The 16200-nt window shown below is 44.7% G+C and overlaps 1 protein-coding gene across 1 annotated transcript in view; it reads left to right on the top strand.

Annotated features, from left to right (window-relative positions):
* Positions 1-1150: 1150 nt before the first annotated feature.
* Positions 1151-16200, top strand: part of LOC137299362 (obscurin-like) — a 552786-nt gene continuing 537736 nt past the window's right edge. Inside the window, exons 1-2 of the mRNA XM_067968057.1 lie at positions 1151-1375; positions 1824-3025. Of these exons, the coding sequence (XP_067824158.1) occupies positions 1831-3025 (1195 nt within the window). The 5' untranslated portion in view covers positions 1151-1375; positions 1824-1830. The remainder of the gene's footprint in view (positions 1376-1823; positions 3026-16200) is intronic.

Here is a 16200-nt window from a genome sequence, read left to right as displayed (position 1 = left end):
GTCCTACACTAATTTAAAAGACAAATGCCCTCTAATGAATACCAATATAATACCCAATTGTAGAAGTCAAAATAATGCTATGATCATCCAGCCTATATTTCTGTCTGTTTCCTCCTAATTCACAGATAACATTCCTTGACTTGATGAATTGGGCCACAAGGGGTAGAAGGCTAGTGAGCACTTTGTCTGATTTGAGAATAATGAGAGCGAGCAGGATAACTCCACACTTCACTTGAGTTGCAGCAAAAACGCTATCACTCAAACCAGTACCTGCAGTATAACTTCACAATTATATATATTAACAATACTTCTCCATATTCCTGTGTTTCAAGCATTTGCAATGTAACCCAGCAGTGATTGTCTAACAGTAAAATCTTGTTGGTCTGAATTGAGTAATCACTGGCCAGTCCAATTTTGATATTGGAAACTAAAAACAAAAGTAGATGTCAAAACACTAAAGTATCACAGAAGTAATACATTGTGTTAGGCATGTAATAGTTTATAAATATTTTTATTCATCTTGTTTTGGAACTTCAACGGATCCCAGGAATCCAAATTACTGTACCTTTAATATTGTGAAACAAAATCATCTTTCCATTGCAACTTTTCTAACACGCTGCAAATGTTTATTGAAAATGCATTAGATCATGGAATATAATACCCCAATATCCTACATCAAAACAGAATATTAAAGATGGATTCTGGCGAAAGCCAAATTGGTATAAAATTTCAGACAGTTTATTACAAAGCTGCAAACGTTTGTTGTTGTCAATCTCACCATGAGTCCCCATGGGATTACATTGTAGAGCAAACCATTCTCGAATCGAGGGGACGATAAGAAGCGCAATACTGGGAAGTCTCTCAAAAGGACTAGGAGTTTCTTTGTAAATTAGCAAACAGATACCAGAAATTCTATAAGGCCCCCAACTCGTGCAAATAGTGTAGAACGCTGTCCACAAAAGTAGGGTAAACGAAGTCCAAAATGCTTCCCCCAAAGTTAGTGGTATTTTCGACAGGGTGCTTTCGAGATGCTGTCCCTTTCATCGCGGTCTGTAACGCTATCTCTTGCGCAAATGTCACCAATCTATTTTAGATTTTCGGCTGAGTAAAGCAAAGTACGTCAACGATTTAGCATTCAGGACAGACCGGGGTATAAGGCAAAATCGAAAACTACTGCAGGGAACTGGGGGATACAGTCCCAGCCACTGACTTTCACAAACTTTCATCCGATCTTTTAAATTCGTTTTTGGAGTAAGTATCTGGATGCGTGATTTAGAGCTCCTTGGAATCCACACTCTTACATACCCCGATGCGTGGCTTTTATATTTGAAATCGCATTTTATGTTCTTCGTGAGTTCCACTCTTTTGAAAACAGGTAAGTTTTCTTTTTCACAGAACTACAGATCTTTTAACAATTCAGTAATAAATGCGTGCTATATTGGAGCAGAAAAAAATATATAAGCTAGTTTAAAAAACTCAAATTAAGACGTAATATCTCCAGTTTTACTGCAGATTGCAATTATAAAAACAAACTCTAAACTTGTTACCAACACTTTTTAATCAACATAGATAGTTGTGCATGTTGTTGCTAATAGTATTATGTATGTACTGTCAAGGAGAGGTTCTACAAATGGACATGTATGAGAGATAAGCGGGGACAGCTGATTCTATTTTGGGATATTGCTGTAACCCGGGCGGGCGGGATGTGATGATTGACGACTTTTCTACGACCTCAAACGAAATAGCATTCTGAATTATACTAGAAAGAACGGTTCTCATGACCTTCAAAGTATAAGACTTTTTCCGTTTCTTCTCCATTCAAGATCAAGGATGGATTTCGGCGGAGCCCCGAGGTTTTTAACTCGACCAAAGGCGTTTGCAGTCTCCGCCGGCAAGGATGCGACGCTCACTTGTCAGATTATCGGCAATCCAATACCGTTGGTGGTGTGGGAAAGGGACAATGTGCCGATTAAATCGGGAGGAAGATTCAAAACGGTGGAGGACGACGATCTGTACAAGTTGACCATTTACGACCTGTCCATGGGAGACAGCGGCCAGTACATCTGCAGGGCCAACAACACCATCGGGGAAGCGTACGCAGCGGTCACCCTCAAGGTTGGCATCGACCAGGAGACCACCAGCGTCGAGACCCCACCATACTTCCTGCTCAAGCCATCCTCCCTCAGGGTTTGCCTGGGCGACGACGCCGGCTTCTCCTGCAAAGTGCAAGGAAACCCGACGCCGTCCGTCCGCTGGGAGAAAGACGGCAAGAACATGGGCGGCGGCGGCGGCGACGACTGTGTGAGCGACAACAACCGGTACTCGGTGGAGTCGGCAGGCGACACCAGCGCCCTCAAGATCTACTGCGTCAGGTTTTCCGACGGCGGCACTTTCCTGTGCAGGGCCCGCAACCAGTTGGGCGAGAGCCAGGCGGTGGCCGCCCTCGTCGTCCTCTCCCCAGGCGACGTCGGTTCGGGATTTACCAGCCAGGCTTCGTCTTACTCGACGAAGGTGGAGTCCGCCTTCGCCAAGTCGTCCCTGCTGTCCCACTTGCAGCAAAGACGCGAGCAGATTCGAGGTTCGGACATGCCTACCTTGGGCGCGCCCGACGCCTCCATCCTCGCTCCCACGGCCGGCAGCGCGAGCCTCGGCTGGCACTTCTCGCGAGATTACGAAAAGGCGGGACGCTACGGCCTGGCGAGGTCGCCGTACGCGCCGATCTCCGGCTCCGGCGCATGCGCGGGCGCGGGCGCGCCGGCCGCTTGGGCCCGCACGTGCACCGTGACGGAAGGCAAGCACGCGAAGCTGAGCTGCCAGGTGACGGGCAAACCCAAGCCTGAAATCCTGTGGAAAAAAGACGGCCAGGTCATCTGCCCGGGCCGCAGGCACGTCCTCTTCGACGACGACGAGGACAACTTCGTGCTGAGGATCCTCTACTGCAAGCAGAGCGACAACGGGCGCTACACCTGCACCGCTTCCAATTTGGCCGGGCAGACTTACAGCTCGGTGCTGGTCATCGTCAAAGGTAAATAAACATTTCATTATAAATTCTACTTTCTGATGACGATGATTGTTCATGCTTTTAATTCAGGGCGTGATACAAACCAGAACTAAAACAAGTCAACAGTAAGGTGCCACCTGTTTCTCAGGTTATGAAAGGTGTTTGATAGGGTAGACGTAGAGAAGATGTTGTGGGGGAGACCAAAACTAGGGGCCATAAACATAAGATAGTCACTAACAAATCCAATAGGGAATTCAGGAGAATAGTTTTTACCCAGAGAGTGGTGAGGTATAAACACTATAAATACCGACATGAACCAATTCAGCCGAATGGCCTGTTTCTGTGCTGTACGCTCTATGTAATTCCATGTAAAACTTGGCTTGAACATATGGATATACCAAAAAGAAGAATGGGAGAGGACCATTTGGCCTATCAAACTCGACCCATCCAGACATAGTGCACGAAGCTGCTTCATCAAGTTCTCTACCTCCCAGTGACCTGGTAGAGGCAAAAAAAAGGGGGAAATTGTGGCCAATTTAGGGGAGCAACCTGAGAAAATCCCTCTCTGACTATCTAAAGCAATCAAGTAAATCTCCAGGAGATTGCAGCAACTCATGAATTAAAATTAATTGAAAACTGGAAAAACTTCAATAACATTGCCTCCACATTATGAAACGCAGAAGTGAGTTGAAAAATGGGATTTATATTTTCAAAATCAACTTATGGCTTACATCTTAGAAATTTTGGATACTCTAATCAAAACCTGGCAGTCCATTCCAATTAGATGCATGACAACCCTATGCATATCTGGCATCCCATCTGTGAGATTTACCCCTGCTCCTTCATCCCCCATTCCCACTAAACTCCTGACCACCCAACTTCACTTACTGGCCCCCATGCCATTTAACTCTAAAATGGATCCCTCTCATGATGTACTGTTGCTCTCCCTTTCAAAACCTTTGTCATTGCTCTAGTTTCACAAAAAAAATCCACCTTTGACCCCACTGACATTGGAAACTAATAACCCATGTCCAACCTCCCTTTCCATTTGAAGTCCTTGAATGTGTTGCCTCTCAGATCCGTGCCCATTTCTGATGTAACTCCCTGTTTGAATCTGTTCCAAAACATACCTAATCAAAGCCATAAACAACCTTCAGAAGTGTGACTAACCTCTGTAGCCTTTGACATGGTTGACCACATCATAGTCCTCCAGTGCCTCTCATGCTTTGTCCAGCTCAGTAGGACTGCTCTTGCTATGTTCCACTCTTATTTACTCAATTGTAGCCAGACACTCTCTAGCAATGGCTTCTCTTCTCACCCTTACACTGCTGTAACAGGAGTCTCCACAGGGATCCATCCTTGGCCTTCTCTTCCTCATCTGCATTCTGTCCTTTGGTGACATCATCTGCACACACGTGCAGATGACACCCAGCTCTACCTCCTTACCGCTTCTCTCATCCCAGCCGCTGTTTCTGTGCTTGTCTGACATCCAGTCTTTGATGAGTTGCAATTTCCTCCAGCTAAATATTAGAAAGACCAAAGTCTGAGCCTTTGGCCCATACCACAAACACGAAACTTTTGCCACTGACTCCATCTCACTCTCTAACCAATGTTTAAGATTCAACCAAATTGTTTGCAACCTTGGTTACCTGTTGGACCTAAACTGAGTTCCAACCCCATATGCTTTCCATCACAAATGCTGTCTACTTGTATCTACATAACAGTGCCCGCCTCCGCCCATACATCCGATCATTTCCTGCTGAAACCCTGAACTATGCTTCTTTCACCTCTGGACTTTATTACTCCGATGTTCTCCTGGCTAGTCTCCCATCCTTCACCCTCTATAAACTTCAGCTCATCCAAAACTCTGCTGCTCGTATCTTACTCTGCACCAAGTCCCACTTTCCTATCATCCCTGTCCTTGCTGACCAACGTTGGCTGTCGGTGCCCCAATGCCTCATGTTTAAATTCCTTTGTGGTCTCGACCCTCCCTAGCTCTGTGACTTCCTGCAACACTACAAACCCAACAACTCTTGTTGTTATTGCCTAATAGATCAACATTGTACAAGTCTGCTGATCTAAGACTATTGTGGGCTGTGTTGACTCCTGACTCCTAATATTGCAGGAAAATTTCCTAATTCGACTGCTCCATGGTTTTGTCTGGAGCAATGCATTTGGGAGGTTTGCACAAAACACTGGAGTCGGAAACCAGTCCAGGTGATCAGGGTACTTCCAGATGCTTGTAAAGTGTATAGAATGTCTAACTTTAGCATCACAAAATGGCGGTATAGATTTTTCAATACAATTCTGCCTAAAGCCAGTATTCTCCTTCCATGTAACCGAATAAGCGAAAAAGGGTTTTAAAAAAAGGAAATAATTAAAAAGTGCTGTGCTTTGATTCCCTTTGTTCCCTGACCACAAAATGAGAATTGTATCCTGAACTAATATGCGAGAGGAAGTGTCCTCCCACAAAGGAAGATTTCCAATGCTTAGCCCTGTACTCCAAATGTCCTCCTTATCCTTCCCAAAAAACATTATATGGAGAAAAAAAAAGTGTTTTAGGAGTAATTTATAAAACAAGATGCACTTTTGATCCAGAAGGATTTGGATGTCATAAACCCACGAAATGAAGCAGGATTATTTTCATGACCACAAACTGCCCATTTTTAAAAAATGACAGTGTTTATTTAAAACCATTATTTACAAAATAGTCAGTGAAGAATTTAATTTGTAATGCCAGCATTGAATAATTACAGGGATATAATTAGTGCTTTAATAGAAAGTAATTACTGTAATGCTTGTATGTATCAGATTTTAAGATTAGTAAGTTTGTAATTTTTTGCTGAAAACGCTCATGGGAATATAAGGGTAAATTTTCTGCATTTGCACTGCTGATGCAGAGTATTACATGCTAGAAGCACATTTTGCAATATTGGGCACAGAGGATAATGAACCCATTGCTCAGCCATCCCGATTTTTCCATCCATTCATTTAAAATGGACAGAAAATTGGGTAGATTGCAGAGTGCGTGCCTAATATTCTGGTATGCGATGATCCGTAGCAGGAGCTCAAAAATGGAACATTACTCCTCTAATTGCTTTGAAGCAGTAAATCTTCAGGTCTTCAAGAAAGGAGAATTTAGTAATACAATAGGGCCATTTATTCTCATTTATTGAAATGAATCAGTTCAGTTCACTACCTGCCTACTGTTAGAGACTATTTCCCCCCAAGTATTAATATCTGCATCAAAAGCAAAATATCGTGGCTGCTGGAAATCTGAAATAAAAACCGAAAATGCTGGAAATACTCAGCAGGTCAGGCAGCATCTGTGGAGAAAGAAACAGAGTTAACATTTCAGGTCGATGATCTTTTGTCAGAACTGGAAGAAGTAAAGGATCATAGAATGGTTACAGCGCGGAAGGAGGCCATTCGCCCATTGAGTCTGGTCGGCTCTCTGCAAGAGCAAGATTTAACAGTTTTTAAGCAAGTATCGAGCCAGGGAAAGAAGGGGAGGGGAGGAAAGAACAAAAGGGAAGGTCTGTGTTTAGGGTGGAGGGCAGGAGTGATTAAATGATAAAAGGGATGATGGTGCAAGGCAAAGGGGATGGTAGTGGGACAAGTAAAGAAACAAAAAATAGGTCCAGAGGAGCTATAAATGGCAACAGCAGAGCCATTACCATTACCTGCTGTCTGAAAAAATGGGAGCAGTGGTTATGACCTGAAGTTATTGAAATCAGTGTTGAATCCGGATGGTTGTAAAATGTCTAATCGAGAGATGAGGTGCTGTTCTTTGAGCTTCCGTTGAACTTCATTGGAACAGTGTAGGAGGCCAAGCACAAGGTCAGTGTGGGAGTGGGATGGAGAATTAAAATGGCAAATGACCGAAAGCTCAGGGTCACACTTGTGGACTGAACGGAGGTGTTCAGCAAAGCAATCACCCAATCTGTGTTTGGTCTCCCCAGTGTAGAGGAGACTGCATCGTGAGCAGTGAATACAGTGTACTAAATTGAAAGAAGTACAAGTAAATCGCTGTTTCACTTGGAAGGAGTGTTTGGGACCCTGAATGGTGGGAAGGGAGGAGGTGAAAGAGCAGGTGTTGCATTTCCAGCGCTTGAATGGGAAGGTACCGTGGGAAGGAGAGCGGGTGTTAGGTATGATGGAAGAGTGGACCAGGGTGTCGTGGAGGGGAAAGATGTGTTTGGTGGTGGCATGGTGCTGGAGGTGGCGGAAATGGTGGAGGATGACCCGTTGAATGTGGAGACTGGTAGAGTGGAAAGTGAGGACAAGGCGGACAAGGAATATTATTAATATCTGTATGAAGTTTTCTCATTTTAATTGTATTTGTATTTTAGTCTGTGATAACACTTTGCTTCTGTGAATGTCTGAGATGTTTGGCATGCTTTTGGAGTCTGTGTCACAATAATATTTGGTATCAGTAGTCATAATGGATTTTTAAAATTGTTTCCAATAGAAATGTGTTATACATTGAATCCCAGATCGATTAAAAAAAAACTAAATGTGATAATGCATTTTTTTTTATTTGTTCATGGGATGTGGGCGTCGCTGGCAAGGTCAGCATTTATTGCCCATCCCTAATTGCCCTTGAGAAGGTGATGGTGCGTCGCCTTCTTGAACTGCTGCAGTCCGTGTGGTGAAGGCTCTCCCCCAGTGCTGTTAGGTAGGGAGTTCCAGGATTTTGACACTTCTTGTCTATAGAGTTATTCTCTTCCTAATTGGAGTAAGTGAAAGTATTTCCAATGATTTGCTACGCACAGCAGGTGCACAATATTAGAACTACCATGCACAGTGAAATTATTTTTACTGTATGACTTCTAATTTGAGCAATAGGAAAAATAGAACTGGTTTGTTTCATATTAGTGCTTCAAATGTTTAGCTGTTTGAATTATTAATAATTATTTTCCATTGGATGAATGGGTATAGGAGTTTATGGCTACGGTATTAGACATGGGGCCAGGAGTTTATATGATGAGCTTGGCAAATATATCTTAAATAACAAATTTCACAAAATACCTATATTTTTGTCTACAGAGTTGGTGATTACATTTTAAGAATTGGTGGTAGATTAATGGTTGAACATTTTGGCTGAGTTTGTAAACAGAAGGCTACTTATTAAAACTTTTTTACTTGTCATTGAAAAGTACTTATAATGATTGGGTCATGAATCTATTTTGTTTTATTTAAAAACACAGGTTTGATTTCCTCTGGTAGTGCCTTAATTACACAAAATAAAGGGGTTAACTCATCTACAACAGTCGTGCTAGGAATAATGGCTATATCAGCTAGCCCATTATTTGGTAGAACCCATGGGTGTGATTTTCATCTCGCTATCTTTACACCTAAAAATAGGGCAATAGTGGGACCAAAATTTTGTGGGCCAAAGAACTTATCGCTGGTTGTCCGCCAGTTCCGATTTTCAGGTTGAGCCAAGAGCCTGCAGAGCCCCAGTATGAGTAACCATGAGAGATGCGATTACTGGTGCCACAGAACTCTGTAGGGAGAGCCCAGCTACAGCATCCAATGAGGTGACCGTGGTTGACTGCACTCTCCAATATGTAGTGGAGGCTCCCTGGCAGACAGTCCAGTGCATTGAGTAATTGCTGATGTATTGAGGGCATTGTAGATTTGTAAAGCTTAGCTCCTAAAGTCTGCATCTTCGTTCTCTTCAGCAGAGCTAAGACGAGAGCTGGCCCTCTGGTGTGCTGTTTTCTGGGCCAGCCTTTCCATCTGCACCAGTTTCTGTTCACTTGTGCTCAGTAAATCATCAAGTGCTCTCCTATAAACTCACGATACTTTGTGGGATGCTGATTTCTGTACTGGTGCTTGGAAGGGCAAGATCAAATGACGATGCATGTTTGGGAGGGTTCTCCCCCTTGGTCTGTGCGTCTGCAAGGTCGCGATGTGTGATTGCTCTAGATAAAGGGGAGAAGGACTAGAATTAGTCTATCGTGGCAAGGGTAAGCAATAGTAGATGAGTGGCATTGCAATGCACCAACAGATTGTCATGCTGTGCATGTGAGAAAGAGAAAAGGAATGGTAGATGCCCAAACACTCTGCTGTGCATGGTGTCCAACCTCGCTATCTGCAATGCTATGTATTCTGTCTCTGCCAATGATGTTAACGGCAACCTCTTCTATTGGTGTCAGGATCTGTATAGAGGCAGGACCTCCTCCTATTCTTGAAGTCTCCTTTCTGTTGTATGCCAGCTTCTGCAAGAAAGTGGAAGTGGGTTAGTGTGTGCTTTGTTGAAGTGTTTTGAGGAAGTATTAGGCTGCTTAGCATAGTCTGTGTCATGAGGGGAAGAAGCAGCAAGTGTGGTCAAGAGGGAGAAGTTGTAAGGGCAGTAGCAGCTTTTGAGGGTATGAGTACAAGCAAAAGGAGATACATTGAAGTGTCCCATTGTGATTGGAAGAGAGACATGAGAAGCAGAGGAGGGTATAAATTTGTCTTGGGTAGCAGTGCAAAATGATCAATAGCGAATCTGCAGCCCGTTTTGCATTGACTCCAATGGAAAAGGAAATCGGAAGGCGTGTAAATGAAAAAGAAAATCGTGTGGAGTGCAAAACACCGATTCGGTCCAAAACCAATATATACCCCGTGAAGTTTGAACCGATCTGTTTGCAGACTATAATAACTATGAAATGAAATGTAAACCCATTTATAAAGAATATATGTACAATTTCGCTAAATGTAGTGCACAGAGAAATCCCTCATCCTGGTTAAGAATACCTTTTAGATTTTACCGGTGCGTCTTAGGCAAATTTCCCCGCTTGTGATTTTACAATAAGTAATCGCTGATACATTTGCTGATCTGATTGTCAATATTTGACATCAGAATATTGTTTTTGACTATTCAGCATTATATCCTCCATTATTTCATTATTCTGAGAATAGGGACACTAAGGGCCTTTTAATGTGGACTTATACCACATAGATGCATGTAATGACCAATAAAGATTCACACACGCTTCTTACTCTATACACATTTACCTCCATTGACAAAGAGTGCATTATGTGTGACAGCGTCTTGATGTCTAGTGAAAGCATTTTCTATTTTTAACTCACGAGCTGAAGTTATTTCTGAGACCAGCTAACAAGTTGATTGACATTCCAGTAATTTGAGGTCTGGCAATTATTGTCCTCCATGTGTTTTTGAATCATGGGGGTTAATTTTCACCTTTTTACTGCTTGGGCAGTAAACCGGCATTGTGGATAGCCCGCCCATTATGTAACCTACCTGATTCTCATTTTCATTGAGTGCATAAAATGGGAGATACATCTTTCAATGAGATGTTAATTTGAGGCCCCATCAGCCTTATCAGGTGGAGATAAAAGATCCTATGACACTATTCAAAGAACAGAAGGGCATTCTCCCAGTGTTGTAGCCAACCGTCCTTCTTCAATTGACACCATCAAAAGTAGGTTAGCTGGTCATACATTAATAGATGTTTGTTGGAACTTGCTGCGTATATGTTAGCTGCTGAGCATTCACTGGGCCTGCTCCGTTCAGTTTTTTAAGCCAAACTTCCCCTAAGGTTCCCCCCTACTCCAGCCCTGAACTCGCATCTTTCCCTAGCTTCTCTCCTATCTCCCCTCATGCCCTCTCCGAGCTCATCTTGACCATGAGAGCCACCTCCTGCTCCTTCAACCGTATTCCCATCAAACTGCTGACCACCCAACTTCCCTTCCTGGCCCCCATATTAGCTGATATTGTTAATGGTTCCCTCTCCTCAGGTGCTGTCCCCCTCCCCTTCAAATCTGCCGCCATCACCCCCTCCTCAAAAAAGAAACAACCTTGATCCCTCTGTCCTTTCAAACTACCGCCCCATCTCCAAACTCCCTTTTCTCTCCCAAATCCATGAACGTGTTGTCGCCTCCCAAATCCGAGCCCAATCTTTCCAGTAAATCCATGTTTGAATCCCTCCAATCAGGTTTCCGCCCCGCCATAGTACTGAAACAGCCCTTATCAAAGTCACAAATGACATCCTATGTGGCTGTGACCTTGGTAAACTATCCTTCTTAACCAGTCTGCAGCCTTTGACATGGTTGACCACACCATCCTCCTCGAACGCCTCTCCTCCGTCGTCCAGCTGGGTGGGACTGCCCTCGTCTGGTTCCATTCTTATCTAGCCATTCGTAGCCAGAGAATCACTTCCGACGGCTTCTCTCCAGCTCCCGCACCGTTACCTCTGGAGTTCTCCAAGGATCTATCCTTGGCCCCCTCCTATTTCTCATTTACTTGCTGCCCCTTGGCGACATCATCCGAAAACACAAGGTTCCTCATGTACGTTGACGACACCCAGCTCTACCTCACCACCACCTCTCTCGACCCCTCCACTGTCTCTCATTTGTCACACTGCTTGTCTGACCTGGTTAAGCAAAAATTTCCTCCAACTAAATATTGGGAAGACTGAGGCCATTGTCTTTGATCCCCGCCGCAAACTCCGTTCCATAGCCACTGACTCCATCCCTCTCCCTGGCCACTGTCTGAGGCTGAACCAGACTGTTTGCAACCTTAGCATCCTATTTGACCCTGAGATGAGCTTCCGACCACATATCCGCTCAATCACCAAGACCGCCTATTTCCACCTCTGTAACATCACCCGTCTCTGCCCTGCCTCAGCTCATCTGCTGCTGAAACCCTCATCCATGCCTTTGTTACCTCTAGACTGGACTATTCCAACGCTCTCCTGGCTGGCTTCCCATCTTCCACCCTCTATAAACTTGAACTCATCTAAAACTCTGCTGCCCGTATCCTAACTCACACCAAGTCCCATTCTCCCATCATCCTGAAGGCGCTGACCCACATTGGCTCCCGGTCTGGGACGCCTTGATATTAAAATTCTCATCCTTGTTTTCAAATTTCTCGCTCCTCCCTATCTCTGTGACCTCCTCCAGCCCTACAACCCTCCGCGATCTCTGCGCTCCTCCAATTCTTGCCTCTTGAACATCCTCGATTTTAATTGGCGGCTGTGTCTTCAGCTGCCTAGGCCCTAAGCTTTGGAATTCCCTCCCTAAACCTCTCTGCTTCTCTACCTCTCTCTCCTCCTCTAAATCATGAGGAGGAGAGAGACGCTCCTTAAAATCTACCTCACCTGTCCTAATATCATTTTATGCAGCTCGGTGCCAAATTTTGTTTGATAACACTCCTGTGAAGCGCCTTGGGATGTTTTACTACATTAAAGACTCTATATAAATGTAAGTTGTTGTTGTTGTTAGGTGCTTCAGCAGCCTAAGCAGTTGTCCGCTGGAGGCCTCCACCAAAAAGTTAGGTTTTCTCTTCCTTGTGACCGGAGGGGATCAGATGTCCTTGTCCTGGGTCCACAACACTACTGTGGATCGCTGCCGGTTCGCACTACCACGCCTCCCGTTCTCCTATCCCCTGCCATGATTTATCTGAGGGCCTCTGCCACTGAGGCAGCAAGCCCAAATTGGTCAATCTCAAACCAGCGAGCTGCCTGATTGTCGTCCACAGCTCACCGGAAATATACTGATGACTCCCGAGGCCCGATTAGAGCCGAGCTTTGGGCCTCTGACTTTTGGCGCATACTCCGAGAGCGTTGCTTATTTCGCCAAAATCAAATTCTACCCCTGATTTCCCTCCCTCCCAGCCGGAACAGGGAGGTAAGGCTGAACGCAGTGAGATAGGTTAAAATTCCCTCCAAATGTATCTAAGCCAGGATTGTGAGGGTACTCTGGAAGAGGTTACTCTGGGAGAGTAACAATCAGACATTTATAGCAGTGATGCAATATTTAGTATGGATTTCAACCAACTACTGCACAACAACTTTAGATCTGCATGTTATAATGTACCTTTTTTTCCTTTATGGATGTCCTGAATGAATCATGTACTGTTATGGTTGTCCAGGATGTCTTGAAGTGGGGAATTGTATCTGAATTCAAATAGTCAGGCTTCCTTCAAGGAAAAAAGATGAATATAGCAGGCTGCAGCTGTTAGGTTTAAGAGACTGACAGCTATCAGCAATGGCATTTTAGTGGAATCCAGCCTGTGAGGAAGCTGTTCCAGTCACTAAAGAAAATTTTAACCTCAGCACCTGTGCTGATCTGTCTGGCCCAAGAGGATACTTTTGTTCAAGACATGGAAAGAACCACTAAAGGGATAGATGTAGTACTTTAACAAATATAGGCTGAGAGTGAGAAAGACAGACTTTAATTAAGGTAGATGGAAAATATTGTGTCACCAGAAAAGAACCCTTTGCTGTTGTTTAGTTTTTCTGTCACTTTTGTTTAAACCACCATGGCCACAATGATTGACGAGTTTAAAAAATCTGTTTCTGAAATTTGAGGAAAAAAAAGCTTTGACATCCAGCAACAGTTGAAGTCAGATTGAGTACTTGTTTGCTGTCACGGGTACCTAGCAGTCTTTCCATAAGACCATAAGAGATAGGAGCAGGAGTAGGCCATTCGGCCCCTCGAGCCTGCTCCGCTATTTAATGAGATCATGGCTGATCTGATTTTTACCTCAACTCCACTTTCCCGCCCTTTCCCCATATCCTTTGACTCCCTTGCTGATCAAAAATTTGTCTAACTCAGCCTTGAATGTATTCAATGACTCAGCCTCCACAGCTTTTTCGGGTAAAGAATTCCAAAGATTCATGACCCTCTAGGAGAAGAAATTCCTCCTCATTTCCGTCTTAAACGGGCGACCCCTTATTCTATGACTACGCCCCCTCTCCTTTGCTGTATCTCATTCAAGAGCAGGAGCATGAAGGCCAGTTCATTGAAATTGTGTGCTCTTCTTTTCAGCCTCCTTCCAATGCCCTGCTTCCTTTTCTTGGGTGCCTGTGCCAGGCTCTCTACTTGAAGACATGCTATACAAGTGGTACACATTACACATGAACCATCCATCATAGTTAACTGACAGTCAGCTCACTGCACCAAACACTCTGCTACTTACCTACTGCTCCTCAATCTGCTGCTGCAATCTTCAGCTATTCTTGACTTTTTAAAGTCTGCAGTCTTAATTGTCATTCCCCATCCTGAGCACTATTCCTGTGTAAAACAGGAGTTCCTCTACTGAACCGCCAGTGGATATTTAAATGACCACTGACTGCAATATATGGTGGAGTCAGTGTTGGACAGCAGTATTGAGCGCAAGTCCTGGCTCAGGGGTTCAACACAGGTGTAAATGGCCTTGTTTAAATTGTGGGGCTATAATGTTTTCCTCAGTTAGTCCTGTGGGATCTTGTATGTCCATTTGAATAAGCAGGTGCAACCTCAGTTTAATGTTCATCTGAAAGACAGTATCTCTCTGCACTACAATACAGTGCACCCAGTGAGCCAAGCTGATACGTTGCATTGTTATAAGGTGTATTTGTCTCCTCTTACCTTGGATAACCTGGGGAGCTATTGAACTTTTTCTAGCACTGAGTTTTTTTTTAATTCGTTCATGGGATGTGGATGTTGCTGGCAAGGCCAGCATTTATTGCCCATCCCTGATTGCCCTTGAGAAGGTGGTGGTGAGCTGCCGCCTTAACCGCTGCAGTCCGTGTGGTGAAGGTTCTCCCACAGTGCTGTTAGGAAGGGAGTTCCAGGATTTTGACCCAGCGATGATGAAGGAACGGTGATATATTTCCAAGTCGGGATGGTGTGTGACTTGGAGGGGAACGTGCAGGTGGTGTTGTTCTCATGTGCCTGCTGCCCTTGTCCTTTTAGGTGGTAGAGGTCGCGGGTTTGGGAGGTGCTGTCGAAGAAGCCTTGGCGAGTTGCTGCAGTGCATCCTGTGGATGGTACACACTGCAGCCACTGTGCACTGGCGGTGAAGGGAGTGAATGTTTAGGGTGGTGGATGGGGTGCCAATCAAGCGGGCTGCATTGTCCTGGGTGGTGTTGAGCTTCTTGAGTGTTGTTGGAGCTGCACTCATCCAAGCAAGTGGAGAGTATTCCATCACACTCTTGACTTGTGCCTTGTAGGTGGTGGAAAGGCTTTGAGGAGTCAGGAGGTGAGTCACTCGCCGCAGAATACCCAGCCTCTGACGTGCTCTTGTAGCCACAGTATTTATGCAGGAGTTGATGTTGGTAGCACTGACTGGCAAGTGACGTTTTTCCACTGTGCCTGGACCATTCCTTTGTTTGGCCTCCTTTCCTTGGCATGAAATAACTACTCCCTCCTTTCCATTATTTGGGTCAAAAATCTTCCACAGAGTAGTTAAAAACTTGAAGCTCTGTGACCAGCTGCAGCGCCCTCTCAGTCTTCTTTTGGTCTCATTATTCCAAGTCACTGCTCCTGAGGAGACGCAAAGGTGGAGAGGGAGTTGGCAGCAGAAGGGTTTAAGGAGGAAATTGCGGAGCGTGGGGCCTTAGCAGCTAAAGGCATGGCCGCCAATGATGGGCGAAGAGAGGAAGGATGCACAGAGGCCAGTCAGAGGAATGGAGAGTTTATGGGGGAGTGGGGTTGCAGGGCTGCAGGACTGGAGAGGTTATAGAGATAATGAGGGATGAGGCCATGAAGGGATTTAAACACGAGGATGAGAATTTTAAATTTGAGGCGTTGGGGGTCCGGGTGCCAATATAGGTAAGCAGGGAGAGGGGACTTGGTGCGGGATAGGAGGGTGGAGGATAATTGATGTTATGGAGGTAGACGTAGGTGGTCTTTGTGATGGAGATGATATGGGCTCGGAAGCCCAGCTCAGGTTCGATTAGCATGCTGAGATTGCGAACAGTCTCATTCAGCCTGAGAACGTGGTCGGGAAGGGAACTCCAGCATGGGCATTACAGGGCAAAAAACCTAGTGGAAACAGGTTCTGCCTTAGAATTCACACAGAAAATTGCCAGTTTGCTGTTTTTAAGCCCTAAACTCACCAAAGTAAATTCTGGCCATGATATCTAATGTAGAATGGTCTTGTGTGGTGCAGTTATTCTTCACTGTTTCTGCCTTTAATTTTGATATGGCCCTAACTAAATTCACAAATGACATTATCTGTGACTGTGACCTTGGTGCATTATCCCTCCTCGTCCTCCTCCTCAACTTCTTTGCAGCCTTTGATATAGTCGACCACACCATTGTCCTCCAAAGCCTTTCCTCCAGTGTCCTGCTCAGTGGGACTGCACTCACTTGGTTTCACTCTTACCTCCCTGATTATGGCCAGAGCATTTCCAGCAATGGCTTCTCCTCTCCCCTTTGAAACAATAGCTCTGAAGCCCCCCAAGGATCTATCCTTG

This window comes from Heptranchias perlo, chromosome 2 (assembly GCF_035084215.1).
Source record: "Heptranchias perlo isolate sHepPer1 chromosome 2, sHepPer1.hap1, whole genome shotgun sequence".
Lineage (NCBI taxonomy): Eukaryota > Metazoa > Chordata > Chondrichthyes > Hexanchiformes > Hexanchidae > Heptranchias > Heptranchias perlo.
The sequence above is the reverse complement of the archived record's forward strand: the minus strand, read 5'-3'. Positions and strand labels throughout refer to the sequence as shown.